Raw genomic sequence first — 14,668 nt, 5'->3', positions numbered from 1 at the left:
AAGGGTTCGAATAAATAAAAACAATATATTTTCATATTTTTATAATAACCATATTATTTTTAAAAAAAAAACAATGTTATTAAAAACAACTAGAAAATATAGACCTGTGTATTATATAATATAAATTATAATCAAAGCCGAAATACAAGAGCAAATAAACTTTATGCATACATTCTTATTAAAATCAATCTTAGTTTTAAAGACAATTAAGCAAAGGACCGAGTATTTTCTATTCCGGGCAATTTTAATACAAATTTGAATATTCTATTTATTTTTTTGTTTAATGAAATATGATTTCAGAAAACAGAGGACGTCTATCGATTTGCTATTTAGCCGTGTCCTTAGTTTATTCACAAAATTCCCCGAAATAGAAAATACCCTCTCACTTGCAACCGAACTAGGCTTAATCGTTTTTAAAGCCTGATATAATAATTCGATATTCTATAGAAAACCGATATTTTCTACTAAAAAACCGATTATCGAATTTCATAATTATCTCCAAAAAACCGGTTTTTAAAAACCGATAAACCCTAGACTCCAAGGATGTAAACGCAATCCGAGGAATAATTGTATGATAAGAATGAGACGTGATGATATAAGTATTTTCTTTTTTTACAATATAATACAATAAAACTTTTGGTTAAGGTTATTGTTCTTTAAGGGTACTTCTAAATAACGGACCGTATAGCCACTAAATGCGTATGAACCCCTGTAAATAGGAAAGTTTAATTATTGTTTCGATTCCCCAACTCAGTCTTTTACTGGGATACTTATTCTTACAACCTCTTTACCCTATCAACATTTGATAATTTACCACCGCATTCTCCATAACTGAATGCTGTATCCACTATAAGACTATTGTTTAATTTAGGTATTCCCCGGAGTAAAAATTGGGGGATATTACCCAAATTAATTATTATATGCTGGTAAGCTGAATAAAGAAATTTAAATAAAGAAATACTTGTAATGATGGAGTGGACTGTATTTAAATAAATTGATACAATATGCTTTTAAATAAAATACCTCTGTCTTTATAAGTTTTCTGACATAATTTGCTGGATGGTTTAAACAAAATAGTTACAATATGGTTAGTTGGTTAGTGATAAATTTGTTTTCATTACATTAATAGGTTTAAATATTACAGTTTATTTGTGTGGTGATCTTGAGGCTTGAAGGTTGATTCTGGTGTGAAAATGTATATGAAAGAAGGGTTCCCTCTTAGTTCTTTCTCCTCATCCTCCAGCCGCCGCCGCCTCTCTCGCCTGAGTCTAAGGTTTTACTCCCTCATGTTTTATGAGAAGAGACCTTCTTGAAGAGTTCTGTCTCTTTCTTTTCCTGTCCAGGTCAAGATGGCTACTCAGATTGGTTCTTAGCCCTATTTTATTGGGGATCAAGAAGGCTGCCCAGGTCTCCTACCTCTTATCTTTGCCACTAGATGGCATAATGAATTTCAGTTCAGAAGTGAGGGGGCACCTTTCTTAAACAATTGTATTCTCAATCAATAAGATTTACATACAGAAAATTATCAGAATTACATTTTCTTCCAAATTTCTAATTCTTCGAGAAAACCAGATTGATATAATCAACAGTGAATTCTGGGTAATATTATGGTGCCATAGATAAAAAGCAAATGATAACCATCCTTGTTTGTAAACACCATTATATATGTATCTGTTTTCTAAGTGTAATATGCTGATAAATTTATTTGCTGCGAAGTAAAGAATTTTTCAACATGTTAATTTCCTCATTATAGTCATTTTTTATACTTACCAACTGAGCAATACTTACATATATACCCTGTGACTTCCACTGTACATCCTAAGGAGAAAGATTTAACATGGCTGCTTTCTATTAAAAGGTTTTATTCAATTGTAATTATTGTTCTTACACTATTTCTTCTTATTTGTAAGTACCAGGGAAGTATTTTCTCTTGAGACCGGTGATATTTCAAATTTAATATTATTAGCATAAATCTATCAATCTACTGTGATGAAGTACTTAAAAAACTAGTAAATTTAATTTTTTTTTAACATTCCACTTCACATAAATTACCTCTTTGGAATAATTTAAGATAGACTGAACTAACAAGACTTTTGAACTAAGCACTCACAACTGATGATCCAAGTTCATTACAAGTCTGTTCCAAGAACCACTTCTGACGGTCCACAAACTGTACAGAGCATGCGCAGTACAAGTTTTGTCTTGAAAACTTGTTCTGCGCATGCTCTGTATAGTTTGCGGACCGTCAGAAGTGGTTCTTGTAACTGACTTTATATATACGAATCGTTCAAAATTGATGCTTTCATGTTTCTTTAAAAGATGACTAAGTAACTTTAATCGAATAGTAAAACTAGAAATTTGAATATAAATATTAATTTTCTTTTGTAAATGAATAGAACTGAAACTTGTTTGAGTTTCATAGCACTTCATTGTTAATTCAGAATTATTAAACGCTTGATTGCTTCGATTCAGATTTTAAATTGGTTGGAAGTATAAACGTAATTTTAATTGCCACAGAGCTATAATTTAGAATTCAAGTTTTTAAAATATAAAGGTTGGTTTTGATAATTTGAAATTAATGGTGATCTGATTGATTGCTTATGTTGTATACAATAACCTTTTAAAAAATACCACTATAAATCGTACAGTTTTTTTTTTTTTTTATTGAATTAAATCGGAAGAATATTTATTAAAATAAACCCTAGTCCAAACTTTCAACATAAAAAAGTTGTTGACAGTGGCAAATATTTTATTTAGATTCTAGTTAGTTAGTAAATTTTAACTATTTCAAAACATTAAAAAAAAAATATTTTTTTATTCCGAGCTACATCTCATTAAAACTACCAACAACACTAGAAACCCTAATACAATATCATATAAGGTAGAATACATTTTCTAAAATATATATTAAATTATCACAATATTTCATAACGAAATACCAGTAATTAGTGAATTTATTTTGGAAAATAATCATATATCATGAAACAGTAGACTACAGATGTCTATTTGCACTTATATTAAAAATGGTTGATTGTACTGTAAAGTAGTTCATGCCGTTTATCATATAGCATTAATAAATTTTATTATATATAAGAAGATGATTAGGGTTGCGGTCAAAAGAGAAACAAATTTTTACGGTCAACTATATATACATATATACAAAATTTTATTATAGTTTAAAAAATAAATACATTAAATGTTGATTTTTAGTTGTGTGACCAAAATTTTTGATTTATGAGAAGATATATTCCAGGAACCATTTGAAGTAAAGAATTGTGCAAGAACCCATATTAAAGCTAGTTTAACATACTGTAAAGTAGTTTATAATGTTCATCCTTGGTTGGGTAGTAGTTTTTATGACATTTGCTAAAGTAAATTGATTTCTTGAAGTACAGAAAAAATTTAATATGCTAATACTATAAAAACTATTGTTATAGACTTCTTTATAGTGAGTTAAACAAGCTTTAATTGGAGTGCTAGCAGACATCTGTAGGTCTAAAGATTCCTGAGATATGGATTTCCCAAAATAAATTGAACTAACTATTGATTTTTCGGCACATTTTTTTATGAAATGTTGGGTTTTAAAAAATTGTATTTCGGGAACTATTGAAGATAGCACTATTAGGGCATATATTTATATTTACTCTACCTTGAATAATATTCTATTAGATTTTCTAATATTTGTAGTTTTAATGGTATGAAGCTCAGAATGAAAAATTAATGTTTTAAAACAGCCACAATTTTTTATCCCCCCTAACAATACTTGGCAGACTCATCAATTTTGACTAGTAATTATACACAGTTTTCATTAAAGTAATCAAATAACTTATTTGATAGTAGGAAATAACTTACTAATACTAACAACAACAGAACTCCTGTTACAGGAGATTTCAAAATATTACTATTTGTAATACTTACATACATAAACAATTTCTTGAGACTTGTTTATTTGGACTCTTATATGGAAATAATTTTAAATTTAAATTGATCAAGTGGATACTCAAATAATAATTATTTATAATGATCATGTTTTTTTTATTTAAATTGCAAACTTTATTGATATTCTGATCCTTTTAAATTGCTGCCCAATTTTATTAGTAATAATACATTATATATAATTGGTTTTAAGATTGGCGGCTTGTAAGTATTTAACAGCTGTATTTTAGCATTATGTTTGCTATATTTGCATGTTTTTATGTAACAAAGCAAACTTATGTGTGAATATTTGTGTGATCCTAATTTATACTGACTGTAATAGAAATATAATTGTATTAGCATGTATAATTAAGTATTTAATGAATTAAATTAACAATGTTGAAAAGTAGTAAACGCAGAAAGAAAGCCAAGGGATAGTCAAGTTTGTTTTATTTTAATTAAATTAATTGTATTGATTTAATCAATAAATATTTATTATATTTATGTAAGACTGGTTTATTCATTTCATAAAAAATAAAAATTAGATACTTTCATTCTTTTAATAAGAAAGAATTGAACATTTTATAAATAAAATATTTTGTAGGTGGATAGTCTGGCAGTCAGCAAAGGTACAAACAGTAAAAAATTGGTGATGAACATTTCACCCACTTTGCAAAGCTTCTTCAGGGCTAAAAGAGAAACAAGATACAAATATTTTAAAATACAATATAACAATAGAAAGAGTGTAAAAAATAAGAATACGGTAAACTAAAAGAAGATAAATATAAATTAATAAAATACTAATAAATAATAAGTACAATAATGAGTGAAATTTTTGCTGATGTCCAGCTAGAGCAATAAATCTTCAAAGAAAAGTAATAAATATTGTAAAATTATAAGAAAGAATGGCAAAGTAAATGATAAATAAGTATGGTATAATAAAAAATATAAGGGGGTTAGGTAAACAAGTTGAAGGAATGAAAAGAGGTAATAAAAGAAAAATAATAATAAAGAAGAGAATTGGTAGCTCATTGGTAAGGCACTGTACAACTAATTCCAAGGACCCTGCTTCAAAAACGACCATAGCAGATTATTATTTTCTGTTTCACTAAAGCCATGATTCACCTTTGTGGGTTTGGTAGCCCTCCGGGGTATATCCAACCTCATAAATTAACTACCCTTGATTGAGTAAAAATGGTGCAATGAAACGTGATTCTGACCAAGTCACCTCCTTGAACAACCATTGGTTTGTAATAGTATTTCCTTGTAAAGTACTGTACTCCTATAGGTTGTATAAGTACAGATTTACTTTTTTTTTAATAATAGAGATACTCACCTGAGTGTAATTGGTTTTAGAATGAGCTAGGAGTTAAGATTATAAGAAATGGGAGTAAAGACGACAGTAGGGGTTCAACGGTTAGGAACAGCTTTAACAGACAGATCAGAAAATATATTAATAAGGTAATTTAATGGTTTGAATGAGAATAGCAGGGGGCCAAACAAATTTCATAAGATAAATAAAAGGATGCATTAACAAGATAATAAACAGTAAAAATTAATTCAATCAAGAGAGTAAAATTATTGACTACAAGTAAAAAAAAAACATGGAACATGAGAAAAGTAATAATACAATTAAGAAATAATTAAACTGTTGTAAGAATCATACAATAGAGATGTAATAGTGATAGGATATGTTGGTTACCAATAAATAGAATTTTTATTAGTTTGTATCTTTACTTCCTGCCAGCTGAACCATCCTTCTAAATTTTATTACATACAGCAAACTATTAACCTTAAAATAAAAAATATTTTATTTTTTACACAAATTTATTTTTTCAAAATAATTTGTCAACCTTTAATTGACAATTAATTGATACTTGTAATGTTCACTAATCAGTTCTGATAAAGCCAATTTAGAACTGAATTGATTGTATATTAATTTGATTCTAATTCCATCTTGGCTATCTTCTGATAGAGTGAGGGTATGTAGTAATGGATTAGAGTGTAATAATGGTGTGGTCAGCAGGTGGCTGCGCTCTAGAGTGCTGACCAAGCTATGGACTCGCACAAAAACGTAAATAGTAAAAATTCAGGTATCACACATAAATATCAAAATACCCATAACATACTAAATTGTACAGAGCGTGATTGCAATAAAATATTTTCTTTGAAGCTTCCATAATTGTGTTTAAACTTCTAAAAAGCCTTTGATTCTAATTGGTTACACAATCTGAATAACTTAATTTTGTATAAGTGTACAAAAATATTAATTTTACTTATTTTTCTCGACATAAAATAGTATGTGATATTATGCAAGTGGAAAATACATAACTACATTACAAAATATGAAAAATGGCTTTTAAAGCTAATGTTATTGTTTGTTAGATTGATGATCATGTTTTTTGAAATACCTATATCAAATGTGAAGAAAACTTATAAGAACAACCTTAAATAAATGATTCCATATTTTAGAGAATTTACATGTTTATGGTTAAACTTATTTTGTTTAAGATTTTCTCTCATATTTAAATTTAAATCTTTATAATAATAAAAATATAACACTTAATGAACTAAATAAATTGTTCAATCTCAAAAAAGAGATACATGTCATAGCAGTAACTATTAAAAAGTTCAAATTTACAACTGCTAACTTCATCAGCAGAAAGAATTTATTTTGCTACTTCAAGTGGTCTATTGAAAGCACCTTCAAGCATACATTATCGTATAAAAGGATATTGTTGCCTCCTTTTCATTTCGGGCATATATTGAGCTTATCTGAAATGTGTGTTCGGGCGCCAGAAATATAGCATCAGCACTTCCTGATCTGACTTACTTCTGTTACCTGATACACCAAATAATCAATTTAATTCTACAATGACAAGAAGCCCTAAAATCTAGATCAAATTTCATCATATTTTAAACATTATATTCCATTATAGTGTTTTCTGATCATAACCACAACCTCCTTGCTTTTATGAATGTTATCTCCGTCTGTTCAGTTCAAGGTTAATTATAAAGTTACACAGTATTTCTTTTATTTGCACAAAGTTCTGTCTTATTATTATTAAATTGAACTGTAATTCTTATATTTATTCTTTAATTTTATTAAAATAAAATAATATAATAAAGACACTTGCATAAAACATGCTAAAAGATCCAGTAAATGCTTGAAAAAATTTTTCATTTTAATTAAGACAAATAAACTTTTTTTATTGCTTTTAATCAATATCTACATATTATAAAAATTCAACACTAAAAATTATATGTACTGTATAAATCACACTCTTATAACAGTGTTGCTTACATTATATTGGTTTTACTTAATATATTTTTTAAAAAATAAAGTGATTCTTTTGATTTTGGTTTTATTTAATAAGTAAAGTCTAGGATAGAAAGAGCACCTAATCTGTAATTTTAAACGAAAATAATTAATCACAAAACATATTAAACGCATGAAATCATACATTTTACATTTAATCTTTATAGAATCTCCTAAACATAACAATAACATAAAACATATCCAGTACCTAACATAGTTTTTTTTACAATTTAAAATTAAACAACAAACTAATTTGCACACAATAATCAGTCAGAAATATTTTACTAAATGTAAATAAAATAAAATGGCGGTTCATTATGAAAAAAGGGTTTTCTTGCAATTTCATAAGAATTAAAACTTATTCGGACTTATATCAATCCCAATCCTACTATAATTACTACAGTACAGATTTAGAAATAAAGTACTTTTTGTAGTTTAGTATCAGGTCATTTTATTTTCTCTTTTTATCACTTTAATAAAAACGTTCATATCCAAATTTATGCCTGTCATGAAACATTATTTTTATAATTTATTTTAATTTTTAAGTGATTCATATATTGCAATTGATTAGGCCAATGGAAGATATGGATTAATCCATAGCTTTATCCAAACATTAAATTTTCTGGTGGAACGTTTTCCACTATTAAATGCTAATTCCTTGTTTATTCAAAATTCCACAATATAATAGAATATGATTGCAGATGATATGTTTATATACAAAATTCTTTTATTACAAGAGTTATGCATATATTTTTTTTATTCTCCTTACTTGTCAATAAAATAAATAAATTTTTTGAGAAGGAATTAATTAAATTTAAATTTTTAAATAAATTTTATTTAAGTTTTTTTAACTTTATACTCCCAAGATTTGTATACTATTACAAATAAATGTTTTTTTTTGTATAAATAAACACAAACAATGATGTATTCGCCGTTGACGAGGAGAAGATAGTTGACGATATTAATAATTAGAACTAAGTAATAAGTAGTAAAATAAAATAAGTTTCTGCAAGTCCAACCATCTTCTCTTTATTAAAAAAAAATATTCAATAATGTTGGATTTTCCTTCTAGTATTTTTCTTAGTCAAATTTATAGTATTGATATATTATCAAATGAAATATTTTCATTAATCTTAGAATCGGGGGAATGGGAGTCATATTCTGTTTAATAATATTGTGTATTCATAACTCTATAGTGATATATACTATGGTTGTATTATAGTTAGTAATAGTATACATTCATTTTTATTTTTGGTCTCCTACATAGCATTTTAAACATAATTATTAACAATGGTTTCAAACAAACACTTAATGATCTATCTTTGAAATAATGATTGCTAAAAATGGTCCATCCTTTAAAAAATAAAATATTAAATCAGAATCAATCTTCAAAGTTTGGATTAATTTGAATGTACAAACCCTTTGACTAATCATTAAATCCTTATTTTTCGGACAATTGCAGGAGTAGGTAGACCACTAACAACCACCACCACCCCAGCACCAGTGAGTGCAACGAAGGAGGAAGAAGAAGAAGAAAGCAGTTCCAGTGAAGAGACAGATTCCAGTGAAGAGTCCAGCGAAGAACAAGTAGCAACAACAACTGGAGACAAGAGTGACATTGGACCATTGCTGGCCAGAGCTGCTCAGGCCCGCAAGTCCAGCAGGGATGAGACTTACTCTCCCACGTTAGTATATCTATCATCATTCCCATACTTGTAGTTTATTAATAAAAGACTAACTATAACTAACGCACCAACAAGAATATCTATGTCTCGAAGTAATAAGTCAGATATTAATATCATAATAACCCTCTAACCGGCCTATGAATGTGTTGGTATGAAGGGTCATACATACAATATACATGGGTATATCCATCAAATTGATTCCCATGCCGAAAAAGGTGTTATTTTTCATGTTCATGATTGAATTATAATATTGTTGTTTTTTAAAAATTTATTTATTAACATTTTCAACTGTATTTATATACAGACATGTAGAGAAACTACCTATTGGTAGCACTCTAATAATATCACCAAGTAGTCACCACCAAGAAAGTCTCGAGGTCATTTCTTTACAAGTGCCAAGGAAGATTGTCAAGAATGGAAGAGAAAGCAAGGTTAGAAACTAGTGGGTTTGGGTGATTATGGAGTTTATAATATGATTGATTTCTGGTTTGACTAAATCTGTTGTATATGGATCATTAGGGTCTTTAAGGACGATTTTATTTGTGGCAAAGTAAAGAGTATTGAGGATTTTATGAAGGATTTTGGATTGTAAGGATTAGAAAGAGAGGAATTCGAAGGCTTAGCTCCAAAGATCAACTTCATGTGTCCAGATATGCCTTGTTATAGTCATGGAAATCCGTCTGGTAAATGTATTAAATGCTGTAATAGTCGAAATCGACGTGCAGTATCCAATCTTTTCGGTCTTCTGTGAGAACTCAAAATTATTTGTTAATCAAGATGTATCCAAGGTAGAGGGTCTGTTGGATAGGGGTAGGAGAAATATTATTGAAGGATACTGTAGGGCAGTCGGTAGGTTAAAGACAAAGGGTAAAGATGATTTGATGGGATACTGAAATTGTAGTGCTAAGAAAACATTATTTGATTTATTGACGGAAAAAGTCATTTAAACATCTACTCTTAAAATAAGTGGAAAAAAGATTTTATTCAAGTTTACAATAATAAAATATAAATATAACATTTGATATAATTTTATTTTAACTAGTTTTCCGAGGACATCGCTCTTCTGCAACCTGAAGTGGACTCGCGAACAAGCGACTGTGGTTCTAAAACATTTTCGTTACCACTATTTGTATTATTGTTTTTTTCAAAAACTTAGCTGTACAAAATCGATGGTATGGTCTTTTTGATGCTGTAGACCTAGCTGTTATGACTCCCTATGCACTTGCGAGATAAATAGCCCAAGAATCAATATTGATTTATTTTTTAACATTGAAACAAACTTCTTACAAAGTAGGAAAAACTTGGCTGAAGGCTAAGAATTCCATGTCTTAAGCCTAATGAATGAATGTCATCTCTGGTTCTCAGGACTACATATAAATACATAGCAGAAAGGAACGTTAGACTAGGGAAGATTTGTCCAATCAAATATTGAGTAGATAAGAGGGGGGCAGAGAGTATTCATTTTATTGGATATCTTAAAATTATTAGGCAGGGATTTTAATGAAGAGTTACTTATACCCAATAACATCGTAGATTTATTGAGCAATAATGATGTTAACCAATGGGATCGAAGGGAGTATAGGAAAAAGGTCCAGAAGGAGGGATGAGATGTTTGTGACTTATAAGGAACTGACTTAACATATGTTAAACGTAAAATAGTTGGACAAATGCGGTCATCCAATGGAATTGTACCTGATGGCCACTTCTTTCCTTTAGTACTGATAAAGTAGAAACGTATGATTTAGTCAAGCAGGCAAAAAAGGTCATTTCTTCTGGCTCCAAAGCGGCCAGTTAAGTCACCTTATTAGGACATATGTTCTTAGGAACATACAGTTTATAACCATAGCCGTCGAAGACTGTTATTATAATAGCTGCTGAATAATATTAATAAAATTGTTTTTTTTTTACTTGCATGTAGAATATCAGGCCTGCTTGTCATTTTTACCTTGTTACTTTACAAAATTGCTATCGATAAATGGAGATCACTTGTGAATCCCTGATGTATGTAGGGATCTCTAAACTTGAGAGAGGATGTTTAAACCAGCCAAGTGTTCCCGCCTTTCTTCACTTCTGGTACATCCCTTGGTTCCCCCCCCCCCTGCCAATCAAAATGACCGATAGGTCGTTTAGAGGGTTACAGAGTTATTTGTAATACTTAAATTTCTAAATATTAATAGATTTTCAACTAAATTATAATTTCCCTGTGCTCTGTTGAGATAGGCGTTCCCCTACGACCCGAACTCCTACCAGCTACCAACAGGACACATCAACAACTCCAGCTCCATGGCGGACCAGAACCGCGGTCAACAACACCAGCACAGAGGACGAAGCTCCTTCATCCACAAGGTAAACTTCATTTTTGTATCAGTGCATTTGGTAATATTTCTTTTGGTTATAATAGCTTAACTTTTACCATTACCTTTTACAACTATAACATGGAGGGAGGAATATAATGGAGGGGGCAATCTACCAGGATGCTAAAATGGCGGCCCTAATGATGAGATTTAGATGCATTGGGACAAATCACGGGCAGTCTTCTGATTTAGATTACAATGGCGGACAATCCTATTAACCTCTACGTCAACGTAACTCTCCAATTTTATGAAGCTTTACTTTCTCTTTGAAAAAGAGTAGTGTATGCCATTCATTTGGTGTTTCCCAACAACAAAAATACAGGTCATCTCTACAAATTCATTGACAGCTCTACTCAGTTTAAAAAATATTTTCACAACAAACCAGTTAAATAAAAAGATCAATTATTCATTAAAGTTCACCAACAGAAACGAGGAATCTTAAAGAGTTTCATCGAGCAATATTTAAAAAGCGCCTAAAATTGAAAAACGGCGTGAAACCCTCCACTCCCGCCCTCCATGGTAGCTTTCCTTATCTAACTTTTCAAACAGATAATTATAGCGAGTAGGTTGGTCGATGTACGATATGTCGCAATCTCACAAGAGGAGATCATAACACAAAAAAGGCAATCCTTCCAGGCCGGACCCGCCCCACGTATCACTTTTGAAATATTTAATTGAAACTTTAAGACAGTAAAATCTAGCATTATTTAAAAAGCGCCTGAAATTTGAAAATTTGGCAAAAAAAGGTCCTGATTTCTGAAGAATATTCCACATCGCGGAGTGCCTGTCTGCCTGTCGATGACTTCATTCCCGTCATTAAGCAGAGAATTAAATTTAAATGGCATCAAATGTCTTCGACAATAAATTACGGGAAATCAGAAGTGATGTTTCCCCTTGGATACCATCCACTAGAAATGTGTGCAGAGATGAGATGATTTTGACGCGCCTTCGAATAGGTCTTACGCTCCTGATCCACGGTTACCTTATGGCACATGATTCTTCACCTGTATGCCAGACATGCGGACCGTGACATACCGTAAAACATATCTTAACCAAATGCCAAGCATATGACTCCCTCAAATCTTTGTATAAATTATCAGAAGATCTCCATTCAATTTTGCAGGAAAACAAACAGACTGTAAATAAACTTTTTGAATTTCTGAATCACTCAAAAGTTTACCATAAAACTTCACTACAAGTAAACTCATTAGGTAGTTATAAATTTCAATTCGGAAATTTAGGCAATAAGGACTTGTATAAATTTCGGAAATTAAAGTAATAATGATTCCGAGTTGGTTGATGCCTTATAATAATAATAATGAAAAAAATCAAGGAATGCATGACCCTACTCTCCTTCTGAGTAAAAATGACGCTAAGAGATGAGAATCATATCACGCCCATTGAAGGCAACTTTACGTTGAAGAATAATAGGAATTTAGTATATTAACTTCATTATCTGAAAAACCTTCCATTTAATGGCAAATGTGAAGATGTAGTAAATTATTTTTATAATGAAAATCCATTAATCCGTTCCAGGGATATACGTGCTGCTTTCTTTTTTTTCTGTTGAGAATTATTTCAATGTGAATTTTAAGGATCCCAAAATATATTTACAGTTTTAATAAGCCTATTTTTATTGTATAGGGTGTTTTTTTAAGCCCGATAGAACTTGAAATTGTAAAAAATAACACAAAAAATTAAATTGTAATCAAAATTTTTTTTTTATTCGAAAGATCAATACGTGACATTAACATTTGAAAATGATTTCGGGCATATGGGCACCGCGGCTGTTCTTGACGAAGCGAATTCTGGACGTCCAATTTTGGGCCACTTTTTCGAGCACTGCTGGCCGTATGTCACGAATAACACGAACAATGCTGGCCTCCAAGGCGTCAATTGTTGCTGGTTTATCAGCATAAACCAGTGACTTCACGTAGCCCCACAGGAAATAATCGAGAGGTGTCAAATCGCACGACCATATGCGGCAATTTTGCTTATTAACAAACCCGTTAAGCCAAAAATGCGCCTCATCGCTGAACACAATTTTACAGAATGCGCTTCGTCAAGAACAGCCGCGGTGCCCATATGCCCGAAATCATTTTCAAATGTTAATGTCACGTATTGATCTTTCGAATAAAAAAAAAATTTTGATTACAATTTAATTTTTTGTGTTATTTTTTACAATTTCAAGTTCTATCGGGCTTAAAAAAACACCCTATATAAATATTGAAAAATAAAACGAAACTGTGCTTCTGAATGCTAATACTATTTGCTTTCAATAAGAAGTTTTTTAAGAGCTTGTCTCTTCATATTTTTGTTCAGATCTTATAAGCCCAGAGACCATATTCTTAGAAATACTTAAAATAAATCTCAAACAATTTTGGCTTGAATCCAATATAGAACGGCACAAAAATACTTTATCCTAAATGTTTTGATCTTAAACAAAATTCAATGTTTGGAAACGTTTATATTCTGTATAATTTTTTTTTTTTTACTACGCCAAAGGAGGCATTTCTGCCATTTTGTTTCGTACAGCCCAGTAAAGTTTAGCTCTGCCGATGTAACTCCCGTCGGTAGTCAAGTCCGCCATTCTGTATAAAATAATTATACCATCGAATACAGTGTAGTAGCTCACCGGCATTGCTTATTAATCGTAAAATCCAAGTTCAATTACCAAGACCCAAGAAGTAAATTTTTTAAAGAGATGGTTGGAGGGTCAGTAAATAGTAAATAAATAAAAAATCTCTATGTTGCGTATTCAAATATATTTTCAATGTTAAATATTGCCTATTCATTAGTACTAATATTGTTAAATTCGTTATGTAGTCTTTTACATAAACCAAATATTTTCAAGTATTTTTATTGTTACATACATGGTTTTGTCACAGATTTTAGAATATAGTAGTGCAAAAGTCAGTTATTTCAACCCAATTTTTTATTACTTTAATGAAAACTACCTATAATTACTAGTCAAAATTGATGAGTCCAAGTGGAAACACAAAATGGCGGTTGTTTCAATTCTAAAAAAAAATTCATTCTTAGCTCTATGTCTTTCTAACTACTCACGAAACTATAAAACCTAATAGAACATAGATTTAAAGTAGAGTAAATCTGCTAAAATATGAGCCCTAATAGTACTCTTTGCGTTCAAAAATTTCTAAGAGACAGTTTTTGAAAAATCAACATTTAATAAAATATATACTGAAAAATCAGTAATTAGTTAAATTATTGTGGGAAATCTATGTTTATGAGACGTACAGATGTAAGAACTTAAATTAGATTTAGTATAGTAATTCATAAAGACCTAAATGTTCCTTATGTAACCGATCTAGCCCGAACCCGATATTATTCCTTCCATAATAAACTCCCTAACCACCCAAACTCACTCGTTTCTA

General features: G+C 30.2%; 1 protein-coding gene across 7 annotated transcripts in view; it reads left to right on the top strand.

The window, feature by feature from the left end:
- tn (tripartite motif containing protein thin) overlaps positions 1–14,668 on the top strand; it is a 229,808-nt gene that overhangs the window by 178,985 nt on the left and 36,155 nt on the right. For all 7 annotated transcript variants that reach the window (XM_067052843.1, XM_067052842.1, XM_067052838.1 and 4 more), the window contains 2 exons: positions 8,697–8,919; positions 11,140–11,265. In XM_067052843.1, the coding sequence (XP_066908944.1) occupies positions 8,697–8,919; positions 11,140–11,265 (349 nt within the window). The remainder of the gene's footprint in view (positions 1–8,696; positions 8,920–11,139; positions 11,266–14,668) is intronic.

The sequence above is a fragment of the Halyomorpha halys genome, unplaced genomic scaffold (assembly GCF_000696795.3).
Source record: "Halyomorpha halys isolate HHAL.00 unplaced genomic scaffold, Hhal_1.1 Scaffold449.1, whole genome shotgun sequence".
NCBI lineage: Eukaryota > Metazoa > Arthropoda > Insecta > Hemiptera > Pentatomidae > Halyomorpha > Halyomorpha halys.
The sequence above is the reverse complement of the archived record's forward strand: the minus strand, read 5'-3'. Positions and strand labels throughout refer to the sequence as shown.